At 35.2% G+C, this 24643-nt stretch overlaps 2 protein-coding genes across 4 annotated transcripts in view; one reads left to right on the forward strand and one right to left on the reverse strand.

Moving 5' to 3' along the window:
• LOC117125310 overlaps positions 1-20381 on the reverse strand; it is a 36460-nt gene extending 16079 nt beyond the window's left edge. Inside the window, exons 1-3 of one of the 3 annotated variants that reach the window (XM_033271776.1) lie at positions 20018-20381; positions 13491-13579; positions 2111-3757 (exon numbers count right to left, since the gene is read on the reverse strand). In XM_033271776.1, coding sequence (XP_033127667.1) covers positions 2111-3757; positions 13491-13545 — 1702 coding nt within the window. In that variant the 5' untranslated portion in view covers positions 13546-13579; positions 20018-20381. Of the gene's footprint in view, positions 1-2110; positions 3758-6164; positions 6252-13490; positions 13580-20017 lie in introns of those variants that run through there. The other 2 variants (XM_033271777.1, XM_033271778.1) reach the window with 2 other exon arrangements.
• Positions 20382-22646: 2265 nt separating this feature from the next.
• The window catches only part of LOC117125314 (NADPH azoreductase-like), a 10038-nt gene continuing 8041 nt past the window's right edge, over positions 22647-24643 (forward strand). Inside the window, exon 1 of the mRNA XM_033271781.1 lies at positions 22647-22841. Within this exon, the coding sequence (XP_033127672.1) occupies positions 22712-22841 (130 nt within the window). The 5' untranslated portion in view covers positions 22647-22711. The remainder of the gene's footprint in view (positions 22842-24643) is intronic.

Raw genomic sequence — 24643 nt, forward strand, 5'->3', positions numbered from 1 at the left:
AAAATCAAAGTAGGCCTAAAATTGTTCATAATCATATTAAATAATCACTTCGAACAATTCACAGATTTAAAAGTCTTACTGATGCACTGTTAATTTTACTAGTTAAGAACCCGTACATTATTTAAAACTTAAAAATATTCCCCCATAAGCCTATATTACTACTAGTTTAACGCCAGAGTTAATATAGCGAACGCCGTTTGTTTGAACACTTTGGAATTTTAATCCGTGAATTAGCTTACGTCTGGCGTAAGCTACGCCAGTCTTACGCCGTGTGTGTGAACATAGCCTAAATTACCTCTCTACACTACACTACTACAGTACAGATACCAATATACATGTCCTTTGACACCATTAATTCAAACTTACTGTACTTCCTATTTCTTGTGGGGTCCCACAAGGCTCCATACTGTACTAGTCCAATTCTTTATTTATTATACTGTACGTCAATGGTCTCCCAAAATCTTCTAATCTTCTTTACTCGATATTATTCACCGAGGACACACATCTGCTTCTTTTTGACTTGGACTACTTCACTTTAGTCTTTATAATATGAATAAAGTTTTAAGGTTTAAAGCAAACAAACTTACACTAAATATTTGTTTTATGACTTCACTACACCTTGCCCTCTCCTTGCCCTAATATACATATTGGAAATTTTGATAGCTAAATTTACAAAATTTCTTGGTGTCTATTATGATGAAAAGCTAGATTGGAACTACCGTATTAATAAAATTAACACAAAAATTTCGACCAACCTTGGTGTTCTTAACAAGCTTAAACATTCACTCCCCAACAATATTCTATTTTCGCTCTATAATACACTCATCCTTCCACACATTTCATATTGCAATGTTGCATGGGCTGTGTTGAACGTTAAGTTTTCACAGTTATGTCCTTGGCTCAGCAAAGAAACTTCAAGACTTGATAATATATTTAAAGTACAGTACAAAAGAAAGCTTTAAGAATTTGCACTAATTCCCATACCTCTCCCACACAAAGGATTTATGTTACAAATTCAGTATGTTAAACCTGTATGATGTAAATAAATTACAAACCGTCACATTTATGTACCATCTTTTCTACTCTATGCTTCCAATATCATTCAAAAATATTCTTCCAAAAAACAACAAATTCCACAATTATAACACTTGTCAAGCTGAAGAATACTGTACACACTTGCCACAAATTGCAAATTACAGTCATACGCCAGTCAATTCTGATCCAAAGCTGGATGAAAAAAGACTCATAAATTAAATGCCTATAACCAGTAAATTTAATCGTTTCAACTTTTACTCCACTTGATTTGCCATTTCCTGGAACTCACCTTTTCCTTCTATTTTTCATCCTTGTCCATTATTTTCTTTTGGGTGTCATCACTCCTTTCACCTCACCCTTGACTATTTTTATTTACTTCTTTATACATTTATTTATTTTTATCTTTTATTTTTTTATTTATTATTATTATTATTATTATTATTTGTATTTAATTGATTCATTTCCTAATGTTAATACTATTGATGATTTTATTATTACTGCCATTGTTTTTTTCATTTCTGTTTGTAATATATTTACATATCAATTTTTATAATACACTGCCTTTTGCAGTAACTGTAATATTCCATTTCCTTTCTTTTTATTGTTACTGTTTGCTATTAATTTTATTGTGTTTTTGTCGATATTGTTTTGCCTTTTGTTATTATTGCTAATGTTTTGTTAGAAATATTTTATTATTATTATTCTCATTCTCATTATTGCTTTAATTGTTTTTATCATTCTTATTTTTGTTGTCATCATTAATAATTATTAAAATTATTATTATTATTATAGTTACACAATATTAATATTTCATTATACTGTATGTTATGCTACTGGGGGATCAGTCAGATCTTCCTTCCTTTTGTTACATTCTCCTATTTTTTGCTTACTATGATCACTTTTCTTATAATTTTTTCCCCAAATTTTGTTTTACCAAGAAGAGAATTTTCTGTTAATTGTTATATTTTCAAAAGGAAAGAAAAAATTGATTTGATTTGATCATCTATAGAAAATCGAATAAAATAAATCCATGTTCATTTATGTCTTAATGTAAAGTAAAAAGTTAAAGACTTGCCTTGTCCTTCAAGTTGAATTTTGGCGAGTAATTCATCATCATCACCAATATAGACCCATGTCCAGCCACGGAAGTCCATATTGGTATGCAAGTTCTCTTCTTCATCTGAACCAATTCCAACTGCTGTGGACACACTGCTTCCATTGACTGTGTTATGAGACGAATTATAAGCAACACCTTCTGAATCACCAGTGATGTCGTCTCTTAACAGGCCATCATCAAGATCTATCTCATCAATCGTTGGAGAAGTTGATGTCACACTGCAGCCATTATGCTGGTCTTTGCCCTTCTCAGTATGACTACTGCTCTTATGTTTATTGCGTAAGATTACACTTCCCCCTGTACATTCAAAAACATCACCATTTCCCATGTCCTGCACAGATTGATGATCTGGGTGGTCTGATGAAGTATACATTTCTGTTGAGCAACTTCCATTTAAGTTATTGGAAATCGCTGCATTATCAACAGGTGTTTCAGAGTCCTTTTCATTTGGCATTTTAACAATCTCTCTAGAATTAACATCTCTTGCTTGTGATGACTGTGGTTGGCCATTGACAGTTTGAAGGTTGAAGGCAATTTTACTAAGGTCACTTCCATCCGGATAACCAACTGAACCTCTGGTAACATGAGAGTTATCACTTGGAAGACAACTTTTTGCTCCATTGCATTCATCATCTACCATTGACCTCCTGGGCTTAGGTGGAGGTACTGGTGGTAGACTCATACTTCTTGTTTCTCTAGGCCTACATGCATCGGGTTGAGTATGGTGGCTAGTTATAACTGGTTCACTTAACTGGGTTTGAATTCTTGGTGGTTTTGGTGGTGGAATGAAGAAACCCCCACTAAATCCTGAACATGGTATTCCATCATTCCTGGTGAATTCTGTTTCATCTGAAGGAACTTTAAACTTGCAGATAGCTTCTGTTGTGCCAACTACTCCTGAGCATCCACTGGACAGATCTCCAGTAATACTCCCTTCATTGCTCATTCCACCACCCTCCTCATTTTCTTTAAACCCATTCTGAATAGGTTTCTTATCCTTCTTTAGTGATCTCTTACTTTTTGTTTTTATAGAATTTCCTCGAGAATATTCCTCCTTAAACTCCTCCTTAGAATACTCAGGATGATCTCCCTTTTTCTTCCACCTCATCTCTGTGTCAATGCCTTCTTCTGCTTCAGAAGTATCTTCACTAGAAGAGTTCCTTGGAGTTGTGTCAGTACTTTCACAAGAACTAGAAACTTTTAAATCTGAAACAGTTGTTGCTAAGTCCAAAACAGCAGCTTCTAAATCTTCAATAGACACATCTAATTTTGAAACTGGAACTTCAAATTCTGTAACAGAACAGTCTAAATTAATAACATTTGGGTCTTGGTTTTTTCCCCCAGAACCTGGTACAATGGAGTCATCACAACTCCTATTTAACATGAAACTATCATCTTCACATACATGAGACTGTCTATGTAAGTAGTTTTGAGCTACACCAATCAAATCTGTGAGTTCCTCATCAAGTACATCAGCTGAAATCAAATCTATCGTCTCTTCTGAATTCTGATTGGGTAACAGGGCGTTATGGTCAATGGAATTGTGTTGATTGGCTGAAAAAACTCCTCTAATTTCATCATTGATTTCAATTGCTTTGGTTGATTCTGTAATAACAAACAAATATTATGTTAGATAAATTCTGAGACATTAAATTTTAAATATAAATTCATTTTAATAATGTTACAGCATTACTCAAAACAAGTTAGGATATTATGGGAATGAAGCCTCATATAAGGAGATTGAATGAAGTGTCATGAACTGATACCAACAAAATATAATGTATAATATGGCAATATGAATTAGACATTTTGAATTTATACCCAAAACTATGGCTTCATTTCAAGTCTAAAAATCATCATAATCCTTGGATAAAAACCTGAAACCAAAATCACTGCATAATACTGTAATACATATGGAATGTTAATTCCTACACTTGAATGGTGCTTGTACTAACTGGAATCTAAGTAGTTATATGTATTTGCCAGGCATCTAAAAGCTTACTAGGTGGTTAATAGATGACCATTTAAGCTATGAAAATCCCAGCCATGCCCAAGTGACCCTGTTGAGATATACAATATCAACTTACAATGTTTAGTGATAATATAAAAATGATAGTTTTCAAAAAAGCTGTTAATTTCTTTACTGCATATACTGTAGTGTAAAGGCAGGCAGGGTGGAGTGGTGGAGGAAGGAGTGGTAATGCATCAGTGGATAATACAACCCTGGGACACTCAGTTGCAGCTGGCTAACTTTCTAAATAAAATATATTCAGAAAACCTTAAGCCAAACAATCACTGTGTAATCCTATGGAGAACGCAATACCACAACGTACGCACAATGGATCGTTTTTAATGACGATCCGTTCAGACTGCCACCGAAAAATCAGCAGGGAACAGAGTTGAATTGACATTGTACAGTACCCAGCTTTATGTTCAAACTTAGCAAGGTCATGATGTTGGCTAACGAAAGTAAAAGAAGCCAATAGTAACCAAAAAAATTGATCGGTATTCCAATGGCTTCACCTTTGAACACAACATTATTTATAGTTATACTGACTGGAGATTAAATTTTATGTCGACACTGTAAATTTAAGTAGATAAGGTCACACAAACCATTAACATTTTGTTATAATGCCTAGTAAATACTGTACAAATAATATAAAAGAGTTTATAATCTCCTTTAATTACCATAATTTCTTCTTCACGTAGGCCTACTAAATTTAATACCTGATTCACACGATCTGCATTTTAACCAAGGTAAATACTGTACCGTGAGATATTTAATGAAGGGGAAAAAAAAAACAACCCAGAGTGAAATGTGTTTGGCAACCATCATTACCAAAATAAGAATCTATTATACTGTCGGTCTACATACATGGCGGCAGGGCAACGTCACAACAGGCAGGCAAGAGTTGTACTTTGGTGCGTAGCGCCATCCAAGGGCTGTAGGCCTGAGTCAGGGCAGGGTTTGGGAGGTGTTCTCCTCCCCAATGAGAACATTTTAAAAAATGATAAGCCACTAGACTCTCGTATAGGGCATCCTGACCTGATCGTGTTCTTTTTATCTCATCGGCATCCAAACTATTAATTTATATAGGTCTATCCACATTTGATAACGTTTTAGTTTACACTGTACATGGCCAACATTCTCATCAGAATTAGAATTTCAGAGGCAGGTCTTACTAATCTTTCCCAAGAAGCTCCATTCTGTGCCAAACAATTCATGCTTAGTATACCTTCTTTCAGACCATCTAGTATGCCCTTTAACAACCTTACAGTAAATGATCGATCCGACTTTTACATGCAAGGGCTCAAACAAAATTGCCACAGTTTTCACGAACCATGAGCCTCTACTTTTTTAGTACCCCTTTCAGAATGTCATTAAAAAATCATCAGAGCCGATATAAAATTGACTAGTTACAGTAATAGTGTCTTGTAACAATAAATATTTATAATACTTTATAAACACATCTATTAAAGAGAATACAATTTGATTCAAATCATATTTTTATGATTTGTTCACTATATATACTGTCTCTTATACACATCTAGATGTGTATAAGAGACAGACTTCTTACATATATGTGGAAATATATTAAGTCTAAAATTTATAAAGACTAGTTTTATAGTAGGCCTAACAAGGCATGGTTCTTAAAGCGAAGCTTAAAATAATAAGTTTACAGATGTTGTATACGAGTGACGACGTAATACTATTACATGAACGATTTAAGATCACAATGTCTATACAGCTGTCTCTTATACACATCTAGATGTGTATAAGAGACAGATATATAGGAGCTTAGAAGTATCTATAGGGGGATACTAAAACAATGAAGAGGGTTAAAAACAGTACCTTAAGGAGAAAGTAGTATAGCTATTAGAGTGCTAATATTGTACTACTGTTCACTGTGCATTACACCCAAAAGAGTGCTCTAAATTAAGAGATGATGCAATTAAATATTGAAATTTAAAATAATATTAGAACAGTACAGTACAACAAATTCTAACTTACGCAGCTCAACACATTAAAATACACGCAGTAGAGTCCAAGATCGTCAATGTTGCCTACTCTCAAATTGACATGTTCACTCGATTCTGTGAACCTTCTAAGTGAGAAGACAGAACCTGGCAAGCTATTGAGTTTAAACCTGACCTCATTCATGCTTGGTCAGGCTTGCTTTTCTGAGAGGCAGCAGTTGGTATCATTGTATACTTAATATACTGTATACAATATATAATTCAATATGATTAAGATCAAAAGTCAAAAAAAGTGTTTTCAAGCTTGTACACTGATTCCTGTCTTTTGTCTCTGGCCACTAAATTACACAGACTGTGGTGAATGCGTGCCCAAGGGATTAACAGGAGCTTTGACACATAAACATGTTAAAACTTCACCTTTGAGCTGTTTCTTCCTGTACATTATATATATTGTTATGATTTTGTCTAGACTTAACTGTGTAATCCTGTTTAGTCCGATGATACAAGGGTTGGGATTTTTAGATATAAAAGAAAAATGTTACAAAGTTCATCAGAAGTTTAAACGTGTATAATTTTTTGAAGTACAGTATGTATGTCATTACCAAAAAGGTGTAAAAATATAGGTCGAAATTTGCACAATTGTTAACTGTCAATAAGTCTATTTTCAGAATTGGGGTCAGACAGGCCAATCCCTCATAAGCAATGACTTGTTGACCCAAAAAATGAACATGGGGCATAATAATATGATCTAAAACAATCTTTAGGACTGGGTCTCACAAGTATTTCAGAACGTCATACTGTACCCACCGACTGACTGACTAAAAATCGAAATTGTTATACAGTATCAAGAAACTTTTAGTATGTTGAAATCCACTAAATGGGGAATAGACATGAGCGAGATATACATCTCAGCCCCACAATGGTTGGGGCCAAGTTAAGAAATTTCTAAAAGATTTGTAGTCTCTAGATGCATGGAAAGGTCACACTCATACTTTGACGATGATATTGTTCCATGAACAACTAACTTCAAATGTGAATTTGAAGTATTGAAACGTGGTGATGTTGAAGCCATCAGCGAAGTGATGAGAAATAGCCCTCTTAAAAAGCTTGATCCCTTGTAGATGGACGACTTGATTACAATTTTAGAATTGTCTTTGGCAGACAAGATTATTTGGCTTCATATGAAATGTAGATCTGATCAAAACAGAGATGTTGTTTTTCATTTGTTTGTTTTGAATACCACTTTAAGTTAATACGAAAATGCAAAACTACTTAGTTTCTCTAGGACGCCACAAAGCCTTACTTTCTTGGACCCTCATCAGGGTCACTAAGGCTTCATCCCTGGTCCCTATTAGCCTTTGACAACTTTCCATATCACTAGTAAGATGAATGGCAGGCCCGTAGCCAGGGGGTTTTTATGGTTCGGACGAACCCCCCTTTTCTAGCGAACCCCCTCAAATTTTTGAATGAGTCCCACTCGGACGGAATGTCTGTTTTTAACTTACCCAGCATTAAATAAAAATTTAGCACCTAATTCATTATTTGGTCACCTGTTTTTAAATTGTAGCCTGCGATACAAACCTACATTCATAGAATATCTCAGCTTCAGAAGTTTGGAGATTTAAATTAAACGCAACTCCAGCAAACTATGGCTTTACGATGGCACACATAAGGATAGCAAACATTGATAAAACCCGGCTGCCGTCTTAACTTTCACTGGCCTTTGGCTGAATGTTTGTAACAAATGTACCAACCGTTAACGAAACTGGTCGCCGTCTACCTAGAGTAAATGGTGCCACCAAACGAAGCTAAAGTTTTTCGACTTAATCCACCAAATGCAGATAAAGTTTTGCGACTTAATCACCTGATTGTGGATTGTGTGGTTAGTAAATTCCATAGCCATACTGTCCATAGCTGCACACTAAACTATGTGCTGATGGAGCATTTTGGGGATAGTGACTTTCCTTTTTTCCATCCCAAACAAAATATTATTAATCAATCAACATGGTCCATCTCAGTCATCATAGCCAGTCACAAAATTAGGCTAGGAAGTTTGTTTTCAACAGCAGACACACACTACAGAACTCGTCAAAACGAGTGTTTGTTAATTTTTAGTGATAAAGAATCATGAAACGTCAAGAAAATAACTGACTTTTTTTCGTCCGCTGTTGCAAAGAAGAAAACGACAGACAGTCCTTTAAGGTGGGTTATTGATTTCAAAATCAATTAGCCTAGCTAGATGTTGACTAGCAGGTTTGCTCCTCATTTATTTAGAGACAGAATTATAATAAGAAGAATATTGTAGAAATTGTATTTCTAAAGATGCATATAATTCATATTTCATTTGGTAGCCAATAAATATTCAGTAAGATATACTAAAAACGATTATTAATTCTAAAATGTGCATCAAATCTCAGCTATTATTAATCATTATTATGTTAAAGTCTTAAAATAATAATTTTGAATTAGGCCTAGTATATAACAAATAATTGTAATTAAAGTGTAGGTTCTCAAGATGTCAGATGACGTATTGAATATGATGCTACAGTATATTTTGGGCTCTGACTTAATTTAACGATGGCCCTGTCAGTAGTAGGCCTAATGACAATATTTGTGCTTTTTTTAGCCATGTAGTAAAATACTATTATTTTCAGTGTACACAATGAGAGTTAAGAAGAAGTAGTTGAAGAAGAATAGGAAGAGGAAGAGGTAGAAGAAGAAGAATAGCTTTTTTTTTTTGTTTTATAATAATAGATGTGTTAAGTATTGATTATACAATGAGGTTTTTTTTATATCTTTCGGTGTGATTTAAACATGCCAATTCTCAGAAAATATATTCTAATTTTATTATATTACCACCTTTTCATTACATAGATCTTTTTCAAAACATAACTGCTTTTATAACATTATATAGACCCATTAAACACAAAAACTGCTCTGGCTTCGGGGGGGACGGGCCCTCTCCCGGGAAAATTTTAATTCCTAGATGGCGGGATATGAGCTTTCCTGACTTTTGAGTTACTGTAGGTGTCTTTTAATGACCTAGATCTTCAAAATTCAAGTTGAAAATGGTCAGGTAAACTTTCTCATTAGGCCTGTCATGTGTTATGTACTGTATTAAAAAAAATGAGTAGTTGCATACGTATTCTTTTTTCCATGAATTGATGAACCCCAAAGAGAAGGGGTGGGGGTCTGGGGGTTCTCCCCTGGGGAAATTTTGATTCCAGATGGCAGGAAATGAACTTTCCCGACTTCTGAGGTGTCTTTTAATGACATTTAAGTTCAAAATTCAAGGTTTCTCTTCTTGAAAAGGATTCTATGATTCAATTAACCCAACCCAAAAGAGAAAGGGAAGTTTGGGTTCTCCCCGGAAAAATGTTGATTTCTAAATGGCTGGAAATGAGCTTTCCCAACTTCTTAGTGTCTTTTAATGACTTTTAAGTTCTTCAAAATTCAAGGTTTTGCCCCTTAAATACGATCAGGTAAACTTTTCTCACTCATATTATAGTTAATAGGCCTATTATGTGTGTACCATTATACCTACATTGCTTACGTATTTTTTTTTCCATTAATCGATGAACCCCAAAAATAAAATGGGGTCAGGGTATGGGGCTACTCCCCCGATAAAATTTAGATTCTTAGATGGCAGGAAATGAGCTTTCCCGACCTCTAAATTTCTTTTTGTAAACAAAAAAAATTCAGCTCACAGGTCCTGAAAAGGTAGGCCTAGAATTCTTTATTTTTTTCCCAAGGAAGGGGGAGGGGTCAGGACCCCTGGCCACCAGATCCGCCAATGTGAATTGCCAGAAAAGATGTAACTCAGTCGGCGACTGGAGAAACACTCTATTTCCCCTGCCTCTCTTCCTGCTTCCCTCTTTCTTTTCTTGCATTTCTTTCTGATACAAAAATCTCCAGACATTATATATTTTCTGCCAAAAAGTGGTTCCGCATGCCATGCTAGATAATACGAGTAGATTTTAAGAATGGAAAAGTGGGTTAATAAGGGTGGGTGGAAGGCCATGAAATTCGCTTTAGACTGGGTGGAAAACTTCAAGGCTGGGTGGCCCCGCCCACTATAACTACTGTACATCTCTGCAGTGAAGTCCAGGGATGAAACGATCTTCACGCTTAACCGCACACACTGAATGGGCCACTATGCTATTGTGTCACTTCTGCTTCTTCATGGATTTCACAATTTTCGCACACCCTATTGATTCAGATGCTCACTACAGTAGTACTGATGTTGTAATAAAGACAGATTGCCTAACATGTATGATGACATCTTTATGTTTCCCTTGGAACTGACAGGTGTTAAAGGTTAGAAAGATGACTACTAAATGACAGGAGATTTATTACCATGAAGTGCTTACTGCTGCAACCCTTGCTCTTAAACCAATAAAAAAGAGAGAGGAAAGGAAAGCATCTGTATTACCATGGAGTACTTACTGTCACCTTACCTTTAAGCCAATAAAAAAAAAGGGAGAAAAAACGAACACACCTGTATTCCTGTACCATGGAGTACTTACTACCCCTCCAAAAAATTACGGTCAAGTACAGTAGTTCAAAATCACCTCAAATCACCTAATTTTGTGAGTTAGCAACCCTCAATTGATCATCGAGCCCCTCCCCCAATTCCCCCTTCTAGATACGCCACTGCTCAAGAACCCACAGGTTTGGTCCAAGAAAGAGTCTTAGTTTGAAACCCCAGACAGATTTGTTAGGCTCGCTGTCAGCAAACTTCTGGAGCTGTGGGTCAGTTTAGTCAAAACACGAAGCACAGTGCCTACCACTGGGTTCACAAAAACAATGAAAAAGAAGCATTATTAATTTCAAATGTGTAGTTAAATAGTTGCCAACTTTTCAACCAAAAAAAATTGTGAGAACTGGGGGCTGGGAGCAAGGAGGAGGGGGGCTGCCTAGAGCTCCCGGTGAGGGTCCAGGGGACAAAGTTCACTTGATGCTTGCACAATATGGGCATTTTCACTATTGATTTAATTAATCTTGAACACTAAATTAAGTAAAAAATGTATGTATGTAAACTTTTAATAAAATCAAAAACTTAAATTTGACCAAAACAAAGTACAGTACTGTAAACTTACAGTAGGATGAATGTTGCTTTGTATCCAAAAGTTACTTGGTGTAATAAAATTAAAACATTTTAATATTTCAAATTCAAATTTAAATTTATTTCACTTGCAACAAAGATTACATACACAATTCAATTAAGTAAAGGAACAAACACACAAAAAAGCAAGCAAGGGTTGCTGAGCGGGCATAAGCCATATAAACAACTCCCTAAAACTAAAGAATTTATAGAAAATAAGCAGTAAAACTACAAGAAACAATTAAACTATAGAAACTTAAAGACTTATATGTTGAATTAATTATTTAACTTTAAAATAAAACAGGATATATAAAAAAAATTGCCAACAAAATAGGTGAATACTTAGTTAACAAAAGTAAATAAATAAATAAAATAAGTAAAATAAATAAATAAAATAAACATAAATATGATAGACAAATGAATAAAAAGAAATAAAAATAAACAAATAAAATAAAATAACAATTTTAATAAAATATAAATTAATTATAAAAAGTTCACTTTATATACAGAATGTGAAAGTCAGCTTACTTACTGTAGGCCTAGTAGCAATGACTATAATAAATTAAATCGAAAATAATTAAGGTCTACAGTACATAAAATCAAGGTAAAAACAATAAAAACCTATGGAATATATTTAGGAGTTATAGTTATTCAATTAAAATGATATTATCTAAAGGCAAATTGGATAAGAATTGGAACGATGAAGGGAAAGATAGCATAGTAGTCTAAAACAGAAAGAGAGGGAGAATCTATAACATGCCTAGGGAGTACATTCCAGTCAACAACAGTTCTGTGTGAAAAGGAGTATTTAAGAATATCAGTGTGGTGCATTGGAACTGTAAGTCTGAGATCGTGATTAGATCGAGTCCGGTTGTAATTCAAAGAGAAGTATCTGGAAAAAGTTAGATCAACTAAATTGTGATAAATTTTGGAAACAAAAATTTAAACGAAGGTATTTTTGGCGTTCATGCAAACTGGTGCAATTTAGTTTGTTTAGTAGTAGAGAGCAGTACTCATAGTCTTTACAAATGAAGCGGGCTAATCGACGCTGCACGCGTTCCAACATTTGGCAAACACCCACTCTGTAGGGATCAATCGCAGACTCAAGAGATCTTAAGATGAGGACGAATTAAGGAAACATAAAGCTTGATTAAAGATGTTTGTGGGTAGTTTAATATGAAACACATGTTTCATAATTCCAAGAAGTCTGTTGCATCTTTTACTTGTTATGGAAAAATGATTTTTGAACAAAACGGTATTGTCAATAGTAACACCGAGGTACTTTTCTGATGTTGACCAACTCAGAGTATGGTTGCCAAGGGAATAACAGAAGTCTGATGATGTAATAGGGTTTAGTTTTTTTGTAATACGCATGGTTTTGCATTTTAAAGCGTTGAATCCTAAATTCCAATCGGTTGACCAGTTAAACACACTGGATAAATCATCTTGAAGATTGTGACAGTCAGATAGGGACTTAATGTTTCTATATAATACAGTCGTCAGCATATAGTTGTATAGTGGAGTTTACACCAACAGAAATGTCATTTATAAAAAATTTAAAAAGAGTAGGGCCCAAGATGTGCCTTGGGGAACACCAGAACCCACATTTTTCCATATTGAAGATTCGCCTGATATAACTGTCCTTTGTAAGCGGTCAGAAAGAAAGTCAATTATCCATGACAAATTTGTGCCATGGATCCCAAGAGAATGGAGTTTTTTAGTAGAAGGGGAAAACACACAAAGTTGAATGCATGTGAGAAGTCTAAGCAACATCAATGCAACCACTCTTGTCTAATAGTAGTGAGCCTTTTCAGTAGAATACTGTCATGTGGAAAACAGATTAAACAAACAAACCATGCACGGTGCATTTTGGCTAATAAAAGCATACCGACTGCAGTGGGTGTAAAAGGGAGTCGTTTGTTTACAATTCCAACAAGCGTACTGGGCTCTTGTACTATCTATAGCCTAGCCTTACTCTTTGCTACACTAAACACTAGGCCTACAAATGGCATATTGATTTATTTATTGCATATTACTGTGCATTCACAAATCATTATTTACTAGTGTAAAAATATTACTCCATGTAACCTTGAAATCCGTGAGTTTTTGTTCATCCGTAGTAAAACTGACAAATGATAAATTATCTGTGAGTCTCACGATCAATCCGTATTTGTTGGCAACTATGCAGTTAACATACAGTAGCATATTACAAAATGGAATTTTTTGCGATGCAACATTTATGTAAGTTGTACTTACCTGTATGTAATGCCCCATGGATTACACGGACCTCAAGCGAGGTAACAGTCTCCATGTTAAGTTAGGTGTTATGTTAGAGCCAAATTATGCTGGAAGTAATATAAAACAAAAATAAACATGCATAGATATCAGTCATGCAGTTAACTGTATTAGATTCAAAGAATTACTCATGCATTGTTTGTGTTAAAATCTCACACTATATACAGTAAAACAATTTTATAACAAAAACAACAATTTAATCCATTGTATACAATGTATAGTGGACTGCTACAGTATACCACAAAGTTACGAATGAAGAACTTGGATCAGTATAATTTACGATACAGTAGTTCCTCTGGTATAAACCCACTCCCCACCACCAAATAAAAAACAAATTTTATAACAAAAACAATATTTTAGTTAAAGTGTATTGCACAGTCGCAGGTTTGAACTGCAACTCCTAAATTATCTGTAATAGACACATTCCGCAAGGTTTGCTTACAGCCAGCCATGTGACATATAGTAGTTATTCTTAAAACGAACTTTAGTCGTAGTTCGAGCTAAAACTTCAATACTACGTCATTTCGTATTCTTAAAATGCACTTCGACTAGCACTACGACTAAATCACGCGAACCTCGACTAGAATTATACTTCCTCAGACTGATTTTTTTAGTCAGCCTAGGGTCAGGCTAAATCGCCAACTTGAAATATTTACCCCACTAAAAACATGTTTTTGTAGCTCACGATAAAGTGAAAGGAATAAAAATGATTGTATACCGCAGGTTTGATATATTTTTGGTGTGTTAAACAAGAGACATCAAGTTTAGCTTCCAAAAGGAGAAATTAACATGTTTTGCTAGCCACATTTGATAGTTCCTGATTTGCACGAAATCACCTCGCGTTGCGATCACCTAGCTCCACCATACAACAACAAAGATTGCGCCGCCCTCGCTCCAGTGGTGGCGCCAGGACCTGTCCGACGGAGGGGCTGAAGGCCCCGATGGGGGGGCTAATGGAGCGAATCTAGTCTCACTTGGCTGGGGGCCAGGGGGCCGTCTAGGGATATTTGATGAAGCCACGGATATTTGATGAAATATGGCGAATTTTTATTACTTATTTTAATAGGCATCGAGTTACTATAATATGACTTGTAGGCTATGCTTTATAATGTTGAAATCAGCTTCCAAAACCAAAACATTTTGAATAAACAATCTAATTTATTTTCAAATCCTCATTCTTGAAAGTGAAAATCTACATTTTGAAAATTTTGCATGAAATCCGTCAACCACGTTGTCATGGTCGAGGTTGCTTCACCATCACGATGTATTCCAACCATCATGAGGCTATCTAAATGAGCATTTGTCATAACAGAACGCAAATTATTTTTAATAGTCTCATTGAATTATTATTATTATTATTATTATTATTATTGTTATTGTGGTTGTTGTTGTGATGAAAAGTTAACACAAACGATATGGTGGCTAAACGAATATTACATGTAAATATTTTTTTTTTATTTGTTTGTTCACCGACAAAATTTATCGCCTATAGTCCCCCAGCCCCCTCTGGCGCCACCAGTGCCTCGCTCGGGCTCAACTATATTAGTTCTCCAAAGAAAGCAAATTTTCAGTGACTGTTTAAATTCTTTATCGTAATATGTTAAACACTAATATCGTTATTATTATAGAAAATTAATTAAGCGAATGATGGTCTATTATGAATTATGAGGAAATACGTTTTTGAACCACAGACGGCAGCTTAATATTTACGGTATCCGCGTTACCGGATCTCTAAAATTTCGTCTGCTATTAAAATTAGCCCTTTTCATTGATCAGTTTGACCACTTGAACTAGGACTTGATTTAGTCGTAGTTAAAACTTGGACTACGTTGTTTGTGAATACAAATTGAAGTTGAAGTTGCAACTAGCACTAAATGAATGCTTTGTGTGCTTTTGGATTTATGTGATCTTTGTAAACATTAAGCTAGCCTAGAATTGTAGTGTGTCAAAATCGCAGTTGCGGATTGAAGACTCTCGTGCATACCTAACAGGCTGTAGACATGCAGGGGCATGTCTACATTACAGTTTATATTATATTTTTTTTAAACTACAATGTTGGGGCCCCTCGTGCCTGAGGCTCTGGCGCTCCGCGCCCCCCTCCTGCAGCGCCCGAGCGTGATGCCACTGATTGTAACAACTCCTGATTGTAGCAACGCCAAAACGAACGGCGCTTCAGAAAATACAGTACAAGTATACCAATTATTCTTGCAAAATTCATATCTTATCGCGTTATTTGTGTTTTAAGTTAACTAAATTTTTATTATTTTTTATTTTTGAAGTGTACAGTTTTTTTGAATAAGTTAAATTTATTTTCTTTTGAAGTTTTTTTTTATATTTTCATTGAAAAATAAATGCGATCGTTAATATCGACCTTGGTACAATGTAAACCTGTAATCATATGACTACTTATAATTCTACTATATTATAGGACCAGGCCCCCTACTATAGTATAGAGGCCTGGTCTAAGACCTTGTTGCAAATTCCAGCCCACATAAGCCTAGCCTATAATGCCTAGCATAGGGCTCGTGATCGTACCCTGACCATTAGAAATTAGCAGCCGCACTGGGAAACGTTGTTCACGGCATTGGACTGCAGCCAAAAATGATTTCTCCATCATTAATGGAACAGGCCCACGTCACGCTTGGCTGAATACAGTAGTTTTGATTTACATTTGCATTTCTTCTGTTGATTGTAAAATGTATTTCAAACCAGTCATGCTTGGCTTGTTTTGATTTAGGTTTTGGAACAGAATTTGGAGAGGACGTTTGATCAAGTCAGACCTACGTTTTGAATTTGAATTACGTTTTAAAGAAATTAGAACTACATTTTGGAAAATTTGAACTACGTTTTGAAAAATTAGAACTTCATTTTGGCAAACTAGATCTACATTTTGAAAAATTTACGCCTACATTTTGATAAATTAGACATTGAATTTTGCAATTACATTTTGATTTTAACATGGACTTTTGCTGCGTATGGAACCTCAAATTTATTTGATCTATGAAGATCCCCGGCTCTTGAATATTTATGTGACATAGGCCTGTACCAGAGTGGGGTTTACTACATGGCCTTGTGGGAAATTTTGTAATAAGATTTTAATTAAAATGAGGGATTTTTTGCTGTCAAGTGATGCGTTGTTTAGTATCATCACTATTTTCAGCATATTGTTCAGAATATCCTATTTCTTGATTTGCTAAGTCAAATACAGTTGTAGAGTAAAATACCTGGGTTTAAATTTGAACAAAGAATGCACTCTTAACCACAAAGCCATGTACAGTACACATGTCATGCTACTGTAAGTTCTTTTGTACAATTGTACACTACATTATTCCCTAAACTGCAATCCTTTTATCATCAATATGGAAGTTAGAAAAAGAATATACAGGCATGAATAAAAGACTGAGTGAATCATTATACAGGATTCAATTGAATTACTCATTTATCTTTATTTAGACTGTGTTTATTCACAGAAATAAGGCGTGGGACTGACGTATACAACAAACATGTGGGCACTGACAAATTCAAAACATGAAAATGTCATTTACATGGATCATCATCACGGCATCTTGATCAGAATTGTGAGTGACGAGTGCTCCAGTGCTAAAAAACAGTAGGCCTACACTATTAATGGACTACGGTATACAGTAGGCCTAATAATTGAGCTAACACGCATTACATTATTATGTATTAACTTACTTCATGAATGTACAGTACCATGAACAGTCTTACTAATAACCTTAGTAATAGGTACTATGCTAACTAAATCTGTCCTTTAATTGGTTATCTATGATTTCTTTGTTTATGGTTGATTATATTATGTCTTCCATAATTCATTTAACTTGCAAAGGTTCAGGAAAATCTGGTTGATATACTGTAGGTCCCCAACCTGTCATTGTGTTAAACCCTTTGTCCTAAATTTTTGATCTGTTTTTAAAAAGTTTACATTTTTTGTTTCCATAACTATACTATCTTAATGAATAACCACTTTGATGAATAATGCCATGGATGGAATGTTTGTTTTTAAATACAGGTCTCCCTCCAATTAGAGACCACTTTTGGGACCGGGATTTCCATGGTCTTTTTTGCAGCTGTGGTCTCTAATTAGTTAGAATAATATTAATAAAGATAAAAGATATTTGTTAGAAACCACAGCTGAAAAGTGGTCTTTAATTGGAGGTGGTATTTTAATTGGAGTGATCTTTAATTAGAGGTGGACCTGTATACAGTTTGGCAGTAAACTACAGAAAAGTCTTTTTCAAATAAATGTCATTGGGCTTATTCGATTGGTACATATGAGTATGATTTTTCATAGAATATTATTTTCGTTCGACTGGTCGTAAAATAGATTTCGTTGACAACGTAAACCAGAGTGCGTTAAATCTGCGTTAAGTTATTCACGTGACCAAAAACAAACATGGCTGATTGGTCAGTTCAGCAACAACATTTGGGTTAATATAATTTAGAATAAATTTCAGGAGATAATAAAATTATAATACCCACATGAAGCCAAAAAAATAATTGTAGGCAATACAGAATGGGTGTCCCGAAAGCTCAGACCAAGAAAGCTAAGACCTACAGTAAGACCATGAGATATCAGACCACTCGAGATATCAGACCCCCAAATTAAGACCCTCAACTAAGTATGCCAGGATTTTTAGACAATACAATACCTCTATTTGAATGCTAACGTCAATATAAAGAACTGACTAATCATAAAATAAACACCATTAAGTATCATCGATACCAGGTAGGCCCCTACTTGCGACGTTTACTGAAAAAAACTAATACAATACAAACAAACCGGCTATTCGCACTCCAGGAAACCGTACGGTACGGTTTTGGTACGTTTTCGATAGCGGTTTCTAATGCACATCTATCGTGCGAATACTGTATCTGATATTATAATTCTCGATAGTTCTCACTCTTTATAATTTTAGGATAGTTAAATGTTCTTCTTTTTACATTCACCTTACCTTTCTTTACTTGTTTCTTTTTTGTTTTATATCGATCGGTTTCAAAATATTATATAATAAAAAAGATAAAATTACTAAAAGCATAGAACATGAAACCAGGACCAGTGGCGGATCCAGCGAAGGGGGTGGGGGCATGAGGTCCCGTTCCCCCCCACCCAATGCAGTCAAGCCGAAAATTTTGAGTTAAAGAGAGGAAAAATTGTACCCATGAGTTCAGTGGCTCCAGCAGTGGAAGGATAGCTCGATTATTTTCCACTTTACACCAAGCATGGTGGGGCTAAGGTGGGCGTGGCGGCGAGAACCTCATACTGTATTGTTTCCCTCCCCCCGTCAGAAAAACTCTGGATCCGCCCCAGAGGACTTGGACATGGCACTTAGAGACTTTGTTTATTTGCACAGGCTTATAAATCGACCTATTATGATTATTATTATTATTATTATTATTATTTATATTATTATTATTATTATTATCATTATTATCACCGAGAACAATCGAGAATCATAAATACAGTATATCAGATATTCGCACGATGTGCATTAGAAACCGCTGTCAAAACCGTACGGTTCCGTGGAGTAGCCTGTACACTTTACAACGGTTTGTTTGTACTGTATTTGTTTTTCTCTTATTATTATCAATTATAACTCCATGGGTGGTATCGATAATACTTACTGGTGTTTATTTCATGATTAGTCAGTTCTTTATATTGATGTTAGCTTTCGAATAAAGGTATTATTGTCTGGAAATCCTGGCATACTTAGTTAGGGTCTTAATTTGCGGGGTCTGATATTTCGAGTGGGTCTGATATCTCGTGATCTTAGGTCTTAGCTTTCGTGGTCTGAGCTTTCGGGACACCCAATACAGAATTCAAAACTGGATGAAAACATTTTTTTACGAAAAACCCATACTGCCACAAGCTGAAGCAACCTTGAAATAACCAGCGTGTATCGCGGTAGCTATGCAGCCATTTTGTTTTCTCAAGTATTTACTAGTTTTCTATTCGACTGGTCATCTTGGCCAAGTAGGATTTTACCACTGCGCAGGTGGGCGCGTTTTAATGCAGAACGACCAGTCGAATACGGCCTTTGTTAGGCCTGATCTGATTCTAAGTCATTCATATAAAGAAAAATGAAACTCAGCCCGAAGTCCTACTTTAATAAATAGATGTGTTCTCAATAAAAAAAAATTATTTGTGTACATAAAAGCTACCTACCCTATATAATACCTATGATGGAAGTATATAAAAGTAAAACCTGTCAAACCATAGGCCTCTATCTACATTAGGCCTAGTCCTGCCTAGCATGATGTGTACATTACATTATTACTTACAACAAACATAAACTCCCTGAATTTCCCTCAATTATCATTTACTGTATACGAACAAACAAAGCCTACTTTAATAGAATGGTGGAATGACAATTAATTGATAATGATTTTGGCATAAAAAAGTGCTATACAGTATTAGGCCTAGTCTTAAACATCTCCCTGCATAGCCCAGGGCCACTTATTAAGCTTACCTTTTGTTCATCTAAACATCGGACCTGCTCCTGAATCTCGTTCTACTGCACAAAAGGCCGCCACACATGATGGGCTTAACTTTTTCGTACTTGTCACTAGGCTAGGGCCTAGGGCCTAAATCTAGAGTAGTACTAGAGTAGGCTAGGCCTCTTGGTTGGCCAATTTTTAATAAATCTCTCTGCTGGCGTCTCTCTGATGGATCCTTGTAATCGAACGTATTTTACAGTTTAATACAATGAATAAACAGTATTACACAATTCCTACATCAAGTTTTATGAAACGATACAATAGGTATATTTCCTCTTACGTAGCAGGTTACCTTATCGATAATCACTCAACCCAAACAATCCACCAACAAAGTTTAGTTTATGATGGTGGTGTCAGGGTGTCAGACATTGCAGAGGGCGGCAAACATGAAAAGTATAATATAATCTGCCTCCAAAAATAAATATTAAATAATCTGCCTCTAAAAGCATCTCAACTTTCTTGCTTTGCATGCAAAATGTTCAAGTAAATTCTTCTAAAACAAACCCTCTTTCAGTAATGTTGTATTTAATCTAAAAGCTAAAAGAACGGAACTATAGAAAGATTCAAAATGGTCTATTTTATTTTAGCATTACGCATAACACATTAAAAAAAAATCATATATAACTTTATTGCAATCGATAACAGATTGGATAATACAAAACATTCAAAGAGAAATTGAATAGGAAAACACACAAAAGACAAAATTTAAAATTAAAATTTATACTATTATTATTATATATAAAAATATTATCTGTTATCAATTATTATTATTTACTATCTGTTATCAGTTATTAATATTCACAATAATTTTAAAAATCCAAATCACAAGGCACAAGAACAATTTCTAAATATCCAAAATTCATAATAGTAATTGGTTATATTATTTATACAAAAATGTATATGAAAAAAATGTCAGTTATCAATTTAAAAACTATTATCACAAGAACATATTTTAAAAAAATAAAAAAAGGGAAGGAAAAAAAGAAAAAAAAAAGACAATTTACTATAAAAACTTCATTTCGAGAATAAAAATCAAATATCTATTTTTTTTTTAAATTGTTCACATACAGGCAGATATATAAACATAGGCCTATAAAATTATATATAGGGCTATATACCATTGATTTGTAACATATTAGAAGAATACAAGATTAACAATTAACTTAATTATTGCCCAAATTCCATTTGCAAGTATTTATAATGGCAAAAACTCTGAAATGGACAACATGCAGATATTAAATTGATTATTGCATTAAAAAAATGTTTACTTTTAAAGTAAAACAATACCGTACTTATCATAAGTAAATAATACAACTAGATGGATATAGGATTTTATTAATCATCTTCCACTTTTTTTTTTTATGATATTGAATACGCCATAAAGAGGGAAGTAGGAACAACAAATAAAAAAAATAGATTCCAGTCCTTGGATGCTTAAATACCGGGTATGTATTTAATTCGGAGATTTGTCACAGATAAGAAACCAAAGACTTTTGACAGTTTTTGTAATCACTCAAAGTAATAAATTTAATGGACTTGACTTTTACAACAGTGGCACATGAAACAAGTTTTATGGTGCGTCTGAAGGAGGTCAGCAGTAGGCTATATTTAAAAAACTTAATTGTAAAACCAAGAATAGATTTAGAGGCCTACTAAGTTAGTCTTAAACAAATCTTTAATAAAACAATTAATACAGTATAGAAAAAGAGGTTTGAAATCAAATAGATCACAAAGTCCCTGAATACAACAAAATTCAGAATTCTCAAACTGCAGCAGCTGCTGCAAACCCCGGGGGTACACTTGTATAGCAGCCTTACGGGGGTGGGGGGTGCAGCAGCCACTCCAATGAAACACTTGCGCTACCTATTTTACTGAAAATTATTATGGACTTGAACTACCTTTTAAAAGAAATCCGGTGTCGGTTGAACTACGGACATGTAACCTACCAAATTTAACTTGTTCTGGTTCCCGATGGCAAATAAGACCTGTCCCCCAAATCGAAAAACGTCCACTTAAAAGCAGAATTGATTTTGAATTTTTATTCGTAATGGTTACGAATTTATACAGTAGTATTTTTCATTTGGGAAACAAGTTGCTTGTTTCTCCATGTCCTCCACTGGTAATTTTTTGATAGGCCCTATCGCTGTGTTCACGGACATCTATAGAGATAACATGATAAAATGCCTTCAAATTAGTCTACTAGGACGCTGTCTCTTATACACATCTAGATGTGTATAAGAGACAGGATGTTGGTAGTTAAGAATGCATCTTATGTCTGATGTAAACATTAAACTTGAATAAATCCTTGGGTGTCGACAGTGGCGTATCTAGCAGTATTAAAATGGGAGAGCTGGTGGGGGGGCGCGACCAAAATATGAGGGGCGTGGAATTTATTTTCGGTGGCCACACCCACTGAAAAATATTGCTTCTTAGATTCCCGAACACACGTTAACAGTGACAGCATAAGCATAGCCTAATTTTCTTTGCAAGTTTTTGAAAGGGAGGTTTTCGAATTGGGGGGGGGGGGACGCGCAACTGCCCTTCGGCCCCTCGACCCCGGCCGGGGTCCCTGGATATGAAAACTGCTTATTCACTCACTCCACTCCACTCTCATTCACTCGCATTCTCTCACGCGTGCAGAACCTATTATCTGTACTAGTATAGCAATGGCAGCTACAAAACCATTGAAAATCGTTCTTTTCCTTGGAACTGTACGCGAAAATAGGCTTGGACTGCGTGTAGCAAAATTTATGCAAAACTACCTGGTGAAAACAGGCCATGATGTTGATTTTATGGGTAAGTTTAAGTGGCATATTTCCAAGGCCCTACACTTTGACTTCGCAGTTACCTGAGTGTGTATGCAGAGCTATTTAGTCTACCTTTATTTATGGCTGACGCTCATTCGTTGTGGCTGTCGGTAGGCCTAATTAACTAAGCACGGATTAGCCTTAGCACTGGTAGCTCTATACATATTTTTATGTATCGTATGGATGCATGGCCTGTTGGATTAACAAGACGCGTATTTTAATTCAAGTTGCTACTTTACGGTTGCATACAGTGGGGATCCAGAAAAATATCTGGGTAGTGCAGGGTTATGCGAAACACGGGACCGGGGGAGATCTTTTTGATACATAGAATTTATGCACTTGTCAATTGTAGTCCCCCCCCCCCCCTCCCCCCCCCCCCCCCCAAAAGTTTATATGGAATATTTGGTATCACATCGCGTCACCGTTTTCACGAAGTGACACAAACTTCAAAAATCATATTTTTTCAATTTTTTTTTTCTTTGACATTTTGATTATGTACATCAAACTTTACCTTCATCTAATATTTAAAAGTGGAACTACACTAATTAGCTAATTAAGCTAATTCGCCGTTGCGCACAAACCGAGAAAAATGGATTTTTCATTTTCACGAACAGATACAAACTTTCATTGGGTTATCAAAAGACGTGCGTGCGGCATTGCAATCGTTGTGATCGCTAGGTAAGGCCTAGCTTGGCTAGGGCTAGATGTAAAAATTAGATTTCCCTAGCTTACCTATAGGCATACCGGTACCCTTCTTGCAGTATGACTTGGGATAGGTCTATACACGTGCATCAAATGTGGAATTATTCGTAAAAACATAATGATTAAAGCAGGATAAGCCGAGATTGTAGGCCTGTTTTCACCCTTGACTACAATGGTTAACACATAGCTAAAATACAGTTTGTGCCTTAGCAACGGGTGCCCGTACAGCGCGTACCGTTTTCACGAAGAGACACAAACTTCACTCTACGTGTAAACAACATATGCTGGGTTTATTCTGATCGTTTTAACGAACAGACACAAACTTTTCACACTAATTAAAAGGTTAAGAAAAGAAAAGTAAATTACACATTTGGATTGTTTAATGCCTTATCTTTAAACATATGTAAAAAAATATTCAAAATTTCGTTATCTTGATAGTGAAATTTACGGATTTGTGAAGTAGTCCACTTCAAACGTGTTTTTCTCAAAACGTTGTTTTCGTCGAAACTGAAGTTTGTGCCTCTTCGTGAAAACAGTGACGAACTGATTGATAGAATAGGCTATATTCAGCATCAAAACACTGAACAGAAAGTAAATAAAAAGAAAATTAATACAGTAGTGGAAACAGATTTCCTTGCCTCTTGGCTCACTAATGGTGTATTTTTTTATGCAAACTAGGTCAAATAGGCCTACACGTTTCACAAATTTTCATGTAACACACTCGCATCACATCAGTCCCCGTCGTTGTGTGGTGTAGGTTCAAATTTTATTACGTAATTTATACTGTTATCATAAAAAATGTAACCATGATGGTAGGCCTAGAGTACCGGTAGTTGATTTATTAATTACCAAAACACACAGTAATTGCTGAATGCCTAGGCCAAGTGTAAGCGAATTGCTGGGTACAGTAGGCCCAGGGTGTCTGGCCAGTTGGTTGAAATCCAGTTTGCCGAAACCCTATTTGCCGAGTTTAGGCTACACGATGTATTATTATGTCCTTTTTGAACAATATTAACCTTTTTTTGATGATTTATATATGCATAATTTAACAATATTAATGGCAATTTTGATTTATAGTAAGTATATATA

This window comes from Anneissia japonica, unplaced genomic scaffold (genome assembly GCF_011630105.1).
Source record: "Anneissia japonica isolate Jap-2015-1 unplaced genomic scaffold, ASM1163010v1 scaffold284991_len216595_cov187, whole genome shotgun sequence".
NCBI lineage: Eukaryota > Metazoa > Echinodermata > Crinoidea > Comatulida > Comatulidae > Anneissia > Anneissia japonica.